This window comes from Garra rufa, chromosome 19 (genome assembly GCF_049309525.1).
Source record: "Garra rufa chromosome 19, GarRuf1.0, whole genome shotgun sequence".
NCBI classification, from domain to species: Eukaryota; Metazoa; Chordata; class Actinopteri; order Cypriniformes; family Cyprinidae; genus Garra; species Garra rufa.
Genome location: NC_133379.1, coordinates 23924916 through 23938776, shown reverse-complemented (window position 1 = coordinate 23938776; position 13861 = coordinate 23924916). Strand labels below are relative to the sequence as shown.

Genomic DNA, 13861 nt, shown 5'->3' with positions numbered 1-13861 from the left:
ACACCTTTTCAGCCTGGCCAGCTGGTCTTAGCAGGTCAGGCTCGGAAACATCTAGCTAAAACCAGCCTGGCCAAGCTGGGAAACCAGCTAAAACCAGCTATTTCCAGCTTAAACCAGCTAAGACCAGCCAACCAGCCTAGGCTGGTTTTAGCTGTGTTTTTTTTCAGCAGGGAGTTTATCCAAACATGAAAATTCTGTCATTAATTACTCACCCTCATGTTGTTCCAAACCTGTAAGACCTTTGTTCATCTTTAGAACACAAATTAAAATATTTTTGATGACATCTGAGAGCTTTCTGACCCTGCATAGACAACAGCACAACTGAAATGTTCCCATTTCATTTTGTTATTTTTGTTTTCTATGTGCACAAAAAGTATTCTCGTAGCTTCGTAAAATTGCAGTTGAATCACTGATGTCACATGGACTGTTTTACCAATGTCCTTTCTAGGTTTTTTGGGCCTATGAACATTTCAGTTGCGTTGCTGTCTATACAGGGTTAGAAAGCTCTCAGATTTCATAAAAATGTATTAATTTCTGTTCCGAAGATAAACAAAGGCCTTGAGGGTTTGGAAGGACATGACGGTAATTAATGACAGAATTTTTATTTTTGGGTAAACTATCCTTTTAACTGTGTAGTACTGAATTGTGGAGTTAGACCGTTAAACTGTTTTTCACCATTTTTGCATTCAGGATTTTTTTGAGCGGGGCTAAAATCATGTCTTGATGACGCACTGGAGCCACTGAGCATGGGCCCTTCCCTATTACTATAACTGGAGTGCATTAGCATGAGTGCTTCGCCAGCTCAAAAGTTTGCTAGCTAGCTATGCCTTCGTCTATAAAAGCATATTATCTGGTTGCGATAATTTATGAAACAGCTTGGTTATCCATTATGGTTGTAGTGGTATTTGACAATTCAGAGAGGCGGCAGTTTTCCTGCAAGTGGGTGTGGTTTCACAACTACAGCGGACACAGTTTGTACTGCTTATTTTTTGAAGATTTTGATAACTTATTTTATTTATTTGGTGGGTTTTTTATCATTCAAATTTATTCCTGTGATCAAAGCAAAATTTTCAGCATCATTACTCCAGTCTTCAGTGTCACATGATCCTTCAGAAATTATTCTAATATGCTGATTTGCTGCTCAAGAAACATTTTTATTATTATTATCAATATTTAAACCAGTTAAGCACATTTTTCAGGATTCTAAATAGAAAGATCCAAAGATCAGCATTTATCTAAAATAAAAAGCTTTTGTTACATTGTACACTATATTATAGAAATTAATGCTTTTATTTAGCAAGGATTCTTTATCAAAAGTGATGATAAAGACTGTTATAATGTCAAAAAAAGATTCTGTTTCAGATAAATGCTGTTCTTTCAATTCATCAAAGAATCCTGAAAAAAATCTACTCAGCTCTTTTCAACATAATAATAACAAATGTTTTTTGAGCAGAATATCAGAATATTAGAATGATTTCTGAAGGATCATGTGACAGGAGTTATGAAGCTAAAAATTTAGCTTTGAAATCACAGGAATAAATTACATTGTAAAATATACTATTTTAAATAGTAAAAATATTTCAAAATGTAACTGTTTTTGCCGTACTTTAGATCAAATAAATACAGGCTTTGTGAGCACTTTGTGAGTACTGTATTATATAAACATACAATAGTGTTACAATGTTGTACATATAAACATACAATATGTGTTGTACATTTAAACAACTGGGGGATACATTACACAACTTTGAGTTCAGCATAAATTACAACACTGCTATAATAAACAGAATATTGTTTTCAAGACTTTATGTGTTTATACTGATACAAAAAATTATAAATAAAAAAGAACAGTATAGTGTCAACAGTTTTGAAAAAGGGAGCAATACCATGGGTTCAGTTATTAGAATTGTTTTATAAAATGCATGTGTATTACCGTAAAATGGTAATATCTGACCCTGGACCACAAAACCTTGTCGGATTTTTCAAAATCTGAAAGCTGAATAAATAAGCTTCTGAAATCTGAGGGTTCAAAAAAATCCAAATACTGAGAAAATCGCCTTTAAAGTTGTCCAAATGAAGTTCTTAGCGATGCATATATTACTAATCAAAAATAAAGTTTTGATATATTTAAGGTAGGAAATTTACTAAATATCTTCATGGGACATGATTTTTACTTAATAATCTAAAGATTTTGAGCATAAAGGAAAAATCGATAAGTTTGACTCATATAATGTACTGTTGGCTATTGCTACAAATATACCCGTGCTACTTATGACTGGTTTTGTGGTCCAGGGTCACATATGATTCTAGATACCATAAGGGTAAAAGGTTGAGATATTCTCCCTAGATCTATTGACATCTAAACTTCGAATGGGCACACTAGCACAAAAAAACTCTATCCAAAGCCACGCCCACAGAGTCAGCGCTACGTGCTTTAAAGATGGCGGCATGTGTGAGTGTGGGATCTGATGTTTTTATTAGCCTCAAGTTTGTGATTTGAAGTACTGAATTTAGGTAGACGCTAAACGCCAGGTTTCCGTAGATCGCTTAGACTCTCGCTCTCCATCGTTTAGATGTCTGAGGGCAGATAGACGGGGATGTGATCGCTCACTGCGTTTGGAGAGGTAGAGTTGGTGGCCAGTTTGACATGCTAAAACTGACAGCTGTAATCAGCTAGCTGTTCACGTAAGTTACACTTAGAAAGGGCACAGTGCACGAAACCTTCAGCAAATGTGACCTTCTGTGCTTTCAACACTACACAGCCAGCAGGTGACAACCTGCTAGTCCGATCACAGTCGTAGCTGCTCTGGTAATATGTTTAGGAAGTAAGATTAGGGTGCTTTGCCATTGTTAGCAGGTGACCTGTCAGTCACTGAATGCTGTTGCTTCCATTAACACCTTTCGACCCCATATATAAATCAGCCCTGTGTGTTTAGTTTTATTTACTTTCCCAAGCACCTGCAGCATTTTGAATCCCTTTTAGTGGTAACTGGTGGTCTGTGTAAACAGGACAGGATTCAAGCCCTGAATGACTGAACATTTTTATCGTGTGATTCACTTTTTGGTTTCTGGTTATTTTTCCAATATTATTTTGCGCGTAGTAGAATGCTATCCCGAGCTTTAAGGAAATCTCTTTCCTATGGAAATCCAATAGTGGCGGGTTTCACTGGGAGCTATTGTAGTCGTCTGTATTTTCATCAGACCGCCGTGAGTAAAGTTGCTTTACAAGCTGAAGGTGGCTTTAAACCGGCGAGGGTTGCGGTTGTGACTAAAACCACACGATATGAGTTCGAGCAACAGAGATATCGCTATGCCGGACTGTCGGAGGAGGATCTTAAACAGCTGGTGAGTAGACAATTGTGAAGAGAGATAAACACCTGTTTATCTCTGTGCATTGATCCGACGCACCGGTTTGTCTTGTTACAGCGCTTTTAATGCGGGTGCTGTATAAAAATAGATGTGAAGTGTCTTAAGGTAATGTTTACCACAGACTTGTAACTTTATTTATAGATTCCATCTTTTATTTTTTTCTTTATTTTATTTATTCATTTTTTTGTTATAAATTTATTACAAATATTAAGACTTGTATGTCCCCTTTAATGTGACTCCACCCACTTTATATTATTACAATTACATTTTCCATAAATTTTTCCTATAGGGATTTACAGTCTTCATTTAAGAGTTTTGAAGCAAGCAGCAACATTACAAACTTTGATTTGAAGCAAAAACGTGTTACAAATTACAATCCCATAAAACACTGCAAATGGCAATCAAAATAAAAACGATGGAGAAATATTATTGACATACACTACCAGTAAAAAGTCTTTTCTGCTCACCAAGCCTGCGTTTATTTGATTCAAAATACAGCAAAAGCTGTAATATTGTGAAATATTTTTACTAGTTAAAATAACTGTTTTCTATTTGAATATATTTTAAAATGTAATTTATTCCTATGATCAAATCTGAATTTTTCAACATCATTACTCTTCAGTGTCACACGATTCGTAAGAAATGATACTTAAAAAAAATTATTATAATTGGTAATTGGTAATTAGAAGTTAGTATAATTTTTTTTAAAGATATTATAGAAATTTAAACTTTTATTTAGAAAGGAATGTTGTAATGTTAGTTTCAGATAAATGCTGTTCTTCTGAACTTTTTATACATCAAAGAAACCTGAAAAAAATCTACTCCGCTGTTTTCAACATAATAATAATAATTGTTTTTTGAGAAGCAAATCAGAATATTAGAATGATTTCTGAAGGATCATGTGACTGGAGTAATGATGCTAAAAATTCAGCTTTGAAATCACAGGAATAAATTACAGTTTAAAATGTAATCAAACAGAAAACGTTATTTTAAATTGTAAAAATATTTCAAAATTTTAATGTTTTGCTGAACTTTGGATCAAATAAATGCAGGCTTGGTGAGCAGAAGAGACTTCTTTACAAAAACATGAAAAATCTTACTGTCCAAAAAGTGTATTTCACATTTATTGCAAAATATGCGTAATATGCTTAAATATTCGAGTAGTTGGAGAGCATATGAAAACTGACTGATTGCTGAATTCAGAACCGCCTACTAGCATTTAGCTCTTGCTATTTTTACTCCTTTCTATGGCAGAAATAGTAAAAATACTACACTTGTATGCATTTCTGAATTCAGCATGTCATTTGTTGTGCTTCATGGGAGTGGACAGGCATTAGAGAGTTATTTGGGCAAAACGGTAATATTGCGAAATGTTATTACAACATAAAATAATGGTTTCTATTTTAACAGCCTCATCAGTCTTGGTCAGTCAAACTCTGTATCAAGCATAATAGGCTTAGGTATTTAACAATGCCTGCAGCAAAATTTAACAAAGTACAGAGTCCAAGTACAAATAACACTCGGTTATACACAATGCAACAGTGTTTATTTTTTAAGAAACAATACATTGTGTATGACATTTAATCTGTCTTCTACTTGTCATCACAGCTTGCCCTGAAAGGATCCAGTTACAGTGGTCTTCTGGAGAGACACAATATACACACCTCCAATGTTGGACAGATTGTGGACAGCCTAGAGTAAGATGCTGATCAGAAATGGAAGCTCAGACAGTATTTGAAGTCATTTGCAAACAGTTTTCAAAAACATCCTTTCATTTTTGTAGGAAAGAAGGCATTGAGGTGCGCATTGTCAAAAGAGGAGAGTATGATGAGGACACAGTACGATGGGCTGATGCCATCATCTCTGCTGGAGGTAAAGCTCAGGTTTTACTTTTCATGCTGCACCAGTTGACACATGAGAAATTTCATTTACAGTTGAGGTCAAAAGTTTACATACACCTTGCAGAATCTGCAAAATGTTAATTATTTGACCAAAATAAGAGGAATCATACCAATTGAATAGTTTTTATTTAGTACTGACCTGAAATAAATATTTCACATATAAGATGTTTACATATAGTCCAGAAGAGAAAATAATAGTTGAATTTATAAAAATTACAACGTTCAAAAGTTTACATACGCTTGGCTCCTAATACTGTCTTGTTACCTGAATGATCCACAGCTGTGTTTTTTTTGTTTAGTGATAGTTGTTCATGAGTCCCTTGTTTGTCCTGAACATTTAAACTGTCTGCTGTTCTTCAGAAAAATCATTCAGCCCACAAATTCTTTGGGTTTTCCGCATTTTTGTGTATTTGAACCCTTTCCAACAATGACTGTATGATTTTGAGATCCATCGTTATACACTGAGGACAACTGAGGGACTCATATGCAACTATTACAGAAGGTTCAAACACTCACCGATGCTTCAGAAAGAAAAACGATGCAATAAGAGCCAAGGGGTGAAAACTTTTGAACAGAATGAAGATGTGTACATTTTTTGTATTTTGCCTACATATCTTTTTTATTTTATTTAATACTGTCCTTCAGAAGCTACAGAAGATACTTGCATGTTTCCCAGAAGACAAAATAAGTTAAAATTTACCCTTATCTTCAGATTCCAAAAGTTTAATGCATTGTTTTTCCTTCTGAAGCATCAGTGAGCGTTTGAACCTTCTGTAATAGTTGCATATGAGTCTTTCAGTTGTCCTCAGTGTGAAAAGATGGATCTCAAAATCATACAGTTATTGTTGGAAAGTGCTAAATTACACATGAATGCTGATAAACCTTTTTTGGGGACCTGAAGGATTTTTCGGAAGAACAGCGAGCTGTTTTTAACTGTTCAGGACAAACAAGGGACACAACAACTGGTAACAACAGAGTATGCATTACGTAGCAAAGCGTATGTAAACTTTTGAACGAGGTAATTTTTATAAATTCTACGACTATTTTCTCTTCTGGACTATATATAAAACATATCTTATGTGAAATCTTGTTCAGGTCAGTACTAAATAAAAACTAGCATGCATTTTGTATAATCTCTCTTATTTTGGTAAAATAATTAACATTTTGCAGATTCTTTAAGGTGTCGGTAAACGATTGACCTCAGCTGTTGATCTTTTCTCTTTTGTGAAATTCTAACACACTTGTTTATTTCTTAGGTGATGGTACCATGCTACTAGTTGCCAGTAAAGTGTATGATAAGAACAAACCTGTATTGGGCGTCAATACAGACCCAGAAAGGTAATAAAAAACACCCTTAATCATAAGTTTGTTTGTTATTTGTTTTATAAATATGTAACGTAACTGTGTTTTTGTGTATAAAGGTCAGAAGGTCACCTGTGTTTACCTGTGCACTATACACATGCCTTTTCTGAGGCCTTACAGAAACTCAGGAAGGGTGAGTTCAGGTGGGTACCTCTTGTTTTCTGTTGCTTACGGTCGACGGTAATCCAATTTGCAATGTAATCCAATTTGCAATCAGTTGTTTTACTTCCACACCTCTTGCAAAGGTACTCTGCAAAAGTAGTTTGCCCTCTTGTAAAAAAGTTCTAGTTCAAGGAAACAGTTCTTATTAAAATATGTTTGATATCAGCTAATAACTGTTTCTTATGGGATAAAGATTGATCTTGGTCTTGGGGGAGGTGCTTGGCAGCTTAGAAAGCCAAATCCTACATTAAGCAGTATTAGAAGCTAGGGGTGTTTTTTGTGTGTGTGTCAGGAAAAAATGTGTCCTAAAAAATTGTAAATGAATATTACTGAATCTATTAATTCTGATAATTAGTACTTGACATACAGTACAAATAAAAATAAATGGCTGTTTAACAGTTTTGTGTTGATATTTAGCTTGATTGAAAGTGACTAATAACACACCACTTTTTTGGGTCCCATTTTTCATTCTAATCATCATTCTGCCTGCTTTTTTTGTTTCTATGATGTATCCCTTCTGTATCTTTCCTTTCTCTTTTTTAAAAAGTAACTATCTTCGCTAGGTGGCAGTGGCGTCAGCGTATCCGTATGTATTTGGAGGGCACCGGGATCAACCCGACTCCAGTGGACCTGCATGAGCTGCAGCTGAGCCTCGAGCAGCACAGCAAGGCGCACCGCATCACCACAGAGACTCAGAGCAGTACGAATCACGTTTTGCACATTGCTATCTTGACATACATTCCTCTCAATTACAATCTCAAAACCATCCCACAAATAATGTTGAAAAATCTCTAGGTCGTATTTTACAGCAAAAAGAAGAAAATGTTATTTAAAATATAATATAAATAAAAGATAATAGAAAATAGTAATGCATAAAATATAATATAAATTAAAAAAATAATATATATAAAATATTATAAAATAATATTAATTAAATATTAAATTAAATATAAAAAATAAAATAAAATATGACATGCTCGAATATCTCCGTCAATGTTCGACTAAGGTAAAAAAAACTTTGGATGGGGCATTTAGATGGGCTTCGGAGTGCAAAGCAATGTAGTCAAACCTACTCCGAACCATCGCTTTAATTAACAGACTAGAAAAAATTGGTTTCATTTATATATATATATATATATATATATATATATATATAATATATTTTAAAATGTAATTTTTTTTTTTCTGTGATCAAAGCTAATTTTTCAGCATCATTACTCCAGTCTTCAGTGTCACATGATCCTTCAGAAATCATTCTAATATGCTGAGATGCTGTTCACGAAACATTTATAATAATTATTATTATTATCAATATTTAAAACAATAAATAAATAAATAGAGTCAGAATATTTTTTGGGGACAGAAATTATAGAAATTAATACTTTTAGTTAGCAAGGATGCTTTAAATTGATCAAAAAGTCATGATAAAGACTTTTATAATGTTCTAAAAGGTTTATATTTTTGATAATTGATTTGATAAATTGAACTTTATATTCATAAAAAAACCCTGAAAAAATTCTAATCTGTTTTCATTAATAATAATAATAATAAATACATTTTTTGAGCAGCAGATAAAAATTAAGCTTTGAAATCACAAGAATAAATTACATTTTTAAATATAATCAAATAAAAAATATTACAATTTTTGGATCAAGGCTCGGTGAACAAAATTAAAAATCTTACTGTTCAAAAACTTTTGACTGGTAGTGTAAAAATGTTTGTGTGTGTTATTTGATGTATTTGTAAAATATCAGTTATTATTGTACTTTATCAGGGTTTTTTATTTTTCAGGGTTATTTTATTTTTATTATTCAGAATTATTTTTTCATTTTCATTTCTATTTTATTTTTGGTTTGATTTAATTATTTCATTGCTTTTAGTTTGTTTTTGTTTAGTTTAGGTTTTAGTATTTTATCAACTGGCATTTTCATGTTTAATGCAGGTGGATTGTTTGATAATAATAACTTTGCAGTTATAGCTATTATAAAACTGTTATGAAACAATCCACCTGCATTAAACATGAAAGTGCCAGTAAATAAAATATTAGTGCAATAACACTGCACCCAGCTTTGATTACTTTGTAAGAACATTTTACTCTGAACATTTGTTTTCTTTGTGACTACCAAATCATTCCAGGAGGCACAAAGATAACAACGCTATCTTTTTTTTTAACAGGTACAACACACGACAGACCTGAAAGGCCTCACCTACTCTCTGTCCGGGGGCTCAATGAGATCTTCATTGGGGAGTCCCTGTCCTCCAGGTATATATCCTTGGCCCACCCTCCTGTGACGCTGTGGATCCAGTCGCTGCCATGAACATTTCATGAGCCACTTTTCCTCTTTCACTCCATGCATCCCCCCCCATCTCCCCTTACTTGTGGATTTCTGTTTGCCACAGGTTGAAGTATAAATCCTTCAAACCCCATCTCACCCTCTCGCTTCATAGGGCTTCATACTACGAAATCTCCATTGACGACGGGCCGTGGGAGAAGCAGAAGAGCTCAGGGCTTAGCATTTGCACTGGAACTGGATCTAAAGCCTGGTGAGTCAGACTCAGAGCAGTGCTCCACTGAAGTGATATTACAACATCTCAGAAAATGTCAAGAGATGTAAGTGTTACCAAATCATTTTTGTTCCCTCATCCAGGTCCTACAATATTAATAAACTTGTGGAGCAGGCAGTGGAGGATGTCCTTAGAATAGGTTAGAACCACAAAAACTAAAGTTATTATAACATGTATAGCTTAACTTATATAACATAAAATGTAATATATTTATAAGTTAAATATAATCTATGTTTCATATGTTCAATGTCAAAACAGTTTACAATGGTCAGCTGCTACAATCATGATCTTATTTTCTGTATCTTAGGTAAATTAAAAACAGGTTTGGATGTTCCTCTAAATCAGGAGTTCATTGAGAGTGGTGAGTTCAAAATACAATATCTTTTGTTTGTTTGTTTGTTTGTTTGCTTGTTCGTACAAGTATAAATGGTGTATTTTGTGTTTAAATTTTTACCAAATTAATAATCTGCTATTTAAATAAAAATTACATATTTCAAAAATAGGGAACAGTTATTTTAAAGTGTCATTTTAAAAATATTGTTTATTTAAATTTTAAATTGTTTCAATTTAACATAATTAATAATCTGCTATTTAAATAACTGTTCCCTATTTTGAAATATATAATATTTGTTTTAAAATGTAATTTTTGAAAATAGTTTTAAAAACATTGTTTATTTAAATTTTAAATGGTTTACATTTATAAAATTAATCTGCAATTTAAATAACTGTCCCCTATTTTTGAAATATATAATTTTTGTTTTAAAATGTACTTTTTTTTAAATTGTTTTAAAAATATTGTTTATTTCAATTTTAAATAGTTTAAATTTTACAAAATTAATAATCTACAATTTAAATAACTGTTCCCTATTTTTGAAAAATGTCATTTTTATTTTAAAATGTAATTTTTAAAAATAGTTTTAAAAATTATTTTTTTATTTAAATTTAAAATTGCTTAAATTTGACCAAATTAATAATCTGCTATTTAAATAAAAATGACATATTTCAAAAATAGGGAACAGTTATTTTAAAGTGTCATTTTAAAAAATTGTTTTAAAAACATTGTTTATTTAAATTTTAAACGGTTTACATTTATAAAATTAATCTGCAATTTAAATAACTGTCCCCTATTTTTGAAATATATAATTTTTGTTTTAAAATGTAATTTTTGAAAATAGTTTTAAAAACATTGTTGATTAAAATTTTAAATTGTTTAAATTTTACAAAATTAATAATCTGCGATTTAAATAACTGTTCACTATTTTTTAAATATATAATTATTTTAAAATGTAATTTTTTTTAATTGTTTTAAAAATATTGTTTATTTCAATTTTAAATAGTTTAAATTTTACAAAATTAATAATCTACAATTTAAATAACTGTTCCCTATTTTTGAAAAATGTCATTTTTATTTTAAAATGTAATTTTTAAAAATAGTTTTAAAAATATTGTTTATTTAAATTTAAAATTGCTTAAATTTTACCAAATTAATAATCTGCTATTTAAATAAAAATTACATATTTCAAAAATAGGGAACAGTTATTTTAAAATGTCATTTTTAAAAATTGTTTTAAAAATATTGTTTATTTAAATTTTAAATTGTTTCAATTTTACATAATTAATCTGCTATTTAAATAACTGTTCCCTATTTTTGAAATATGTCATTTTTATTTTAAAATGTCATTTTTTAAAATATTATTTAAATTTAAAATTGTTTAAATTTAACATAATTAATAATCTGCTATTTAAATAACTGTTCCCTATTTTTGAAATATATAATATTTGTTTTAAAATGTAATTTTTGAAAATAGTTTTAAAAACATTGTTTATTTAAATTTTAAACGGTTTACATTTATAAAATTAATCTGCAATTTAAATAACTGTCCCCTATTTTTGAAATATATAATTTTTGTTTTAAAATGTAATTTTTGAAAATAGTTTTAAAAACATTGTTGATTAAAATTAAGTTGTTTAAATTTTACAAAATTAATAATCTGCGATTTAAATAACTGTTCACTATTTTTTAAATATATAATTATTTTAAAATGTAATTTTTTTAAATTGTTTTAAAAATATTGTTTATTTCAATTTTAAATAGTTTAAATTTTACAAAATTAATAATCTACAATTTAAATAACTGTTCCCTATTTTTGAAAAATGTCATTTTTATTTTAAAATGTAATTTTTAAAAATAGTTTTAAAAATATTGTTTATTTAAATTTAAAATTGCTTAAATTTTACCAAATTAATAATCTGCTATTTAAATAAAAATGACATATTTCAAAAATAGGGAACAGTTATTTTAAAATGTCATTTTTAAAAATTGTTTTAAAAATATTGTTTATTTAAATTTTAAATTGTTTCAATTTTACATAATTAATCTGCTATTTAAATAACTGTTCCCTATTTTTGAAATATATAATTTTTGTTTTAAAAGGAAATTTTTAAAAATTGTTTTAAAAACATTGTTTATTAAAATTTTAAATTGTTTAAATTTTACAAAATTAATAATCTGCGATTTAAATAACTGTTCACTATTTTTTTTAAATATATAATTTTTATTTTAAAATGTGATTTTTTTTTTTTTTTTAATTGTTTTAAAAATATTGTGTGTTATTTAAATTTTATTTGTTTAAATTTATAAAATAATCTGAAAAATAATCTGAAACTTAAATAAATGGCTCCTATTTTTGTATTCAGTGACGGTAATATATTTGTATTTTAAAATGCCTTTTTTTTCATTGTTTACATTTTATCCAATTAATAATCTACAGTTTAAAAGTTGTTATATTTTTTTTTATTTGTTTAAATTTTGAAAATTAATCTACAATTTAAATAATTTACTTATATTTTGTGTTTAGTGGCTGAAATATTTGTCAAGTAATTTATAAAATTAATAATCTGCTTTTTAAATAACTGGCTCCAATTTTTGATTTTTGTATTCCCTGACTTTAATATATAATATCTTTTTATTTTTTAAATTTCTGAAAATGAATATTCCGCTATTTAAATAATTGGCTCCTATTTTTGTATTCAGTGATTGATACATATTATTTGAATTTTAAAATGTCATTTTTAAAAAATGCTTTAAATTTATAAAAAAAAATTATTCATCTGCAGTTTTAATAATTGGGTCCTTTTGTGAATTATTATTTGTATTTTAAAAGTTTTTTTTTTTTTTTTTTTTTTTTTGCTTAAAAAAATCTACAATTTAAATATTTTGTGTTATATGTAATTTGTATTTTAAAATTATTTTTCATCATTGTAATTCTGTTAAAATTCATTAAATTAATATTCTGCATTTTAAATTATTGTCTAATAATTGGAAATATATCGTGTGTATTTTAAAGTGACTTAAGTTGTTTTAATTCTGCTTAAATTTATACAGATACAATTTTATCAATGTATTAATAATATTAATATTCTACACACTGAATAATTGGTCCCTATTTTGTGTTCAGTTACTGAAACATACAACGAGTCGCTGATCTTCGGCCCAGAGGAGGACAAACTTTTCTTCAGTGTAAGGGAGCCGATTGTCAACAGAGTATTTTCCAATAGCCGACAAAGAGGTTTTGCCAAAAAGTGAGTTTTAATTTCCATCTTCTCACAACTGTCTAGTAAATGATTAAATATTAATTGTAATATTATATAGTTTACTGGTGTACAAAAACATTTCTAACATTTAAAATTAATATTAATGTTCTATAAAAAAAAGAACATTTCTCATCATAAATGCTCTATTTATTGTTAGTTCATCATACCTCATATAACTATTTCTCCATGTTTTAAGCTAAAAAAAACAAGCTACAAGACAAAAAGTAATGAAAATGCTGTTGTTTTCGATAGGGTTTGTGTCCGCTCGAGGTGCTGGGATGCCTGCATGGTGGTGGATGGTGGGACGTCGTTCGAGTTTAATGACGGTGCAATTGCTACAATCAGCTTAAATGAGGTGGACCTGTTGCGAACTGTCATTCTCGATTAAATCCTTTGATACATCAAACTCTTTATTTATTGGCGACTAAATAATTGTCTTTAAAGCCAGACTTTGAGATGGAAAGCAGGTTCTTCAAGCACTGAGTGAGGTTTGCAAATAAAATGTACATTTATAGTCAGGATTACAGGATTTCACAAGTCTTGTAGTCTGTACGTACTTAAATGAACCCCTCGGTTACAGCCTTCAGGAATAAACATTAAAATGCTTTTTCCACCCCAGATACACCAGCATTAAATTGCCACATCAAGCACATGTAGTCAAAGTTACTGAACTGTTTTTTGAATACTGTTGTGTGTTAATGTTTTAAGTTTGTAATATGTGACCCTGGACTACAAAACCAATCATAAGAAGCATGGGTCAAAATGATTGATTTTTAATTCATTAGGATGTTAAGTAAAGATCATGTTCCATGAAGATATTTTGTAAATTTCCTACTGTGAATATATCGAAACTTCATTTTTGATTCGTAATATGCATTGCTAAGAACTTAATTTGGACAACTTTAAAG

At 29.7% G+C, this 13861-nt stretch overlaps 1 protein-coding gene across 2 annotated transcripts; it reads left to right on the top strand.

Annotated features, from left to right (window-relative positions):
- Window positions 1-2442: 2442 nt before the first annotated feature.
- Window positions 2443-13609, top strand: nadk2 (NAD kinase 2, mitochondrial). Of its 2 annotated transcripts, none has more exons than XM_073824620.1 (12): window positions 2443-3345; window positions 4978-5066; window positions 5153-5241; window positions 6527-6608; window positions 6692-6775; window positions 7358-7494; window positions 8970-9057; window positions 9243-9338; window positions 9443-9498; window positions 9667-9720; window positions 12818-12941; window positions 13206-13609. In XM_073824620.1, exons 1-12 carry the CDS (start codon window positions 3106-3108, stop codon window positions 13339-13341), a joined length of 1275 nt encoding a protein of 424 aa, XP_073680721.1. In that variant the 5' UTR covers window positions 2443-3105; the 3' UTR covers window positions 13342-13609. The 2 variants fall into 2 exon arrangements, with proteins under 2 accessions (XP_073680721.1, XP_073680720.1); XM_073824619.1 differs by having other exon boundaries at window positions 9195-9338.
- The last annotated feature ends 252 nt before the right edge of the window (window positions 13610-13861 follow it).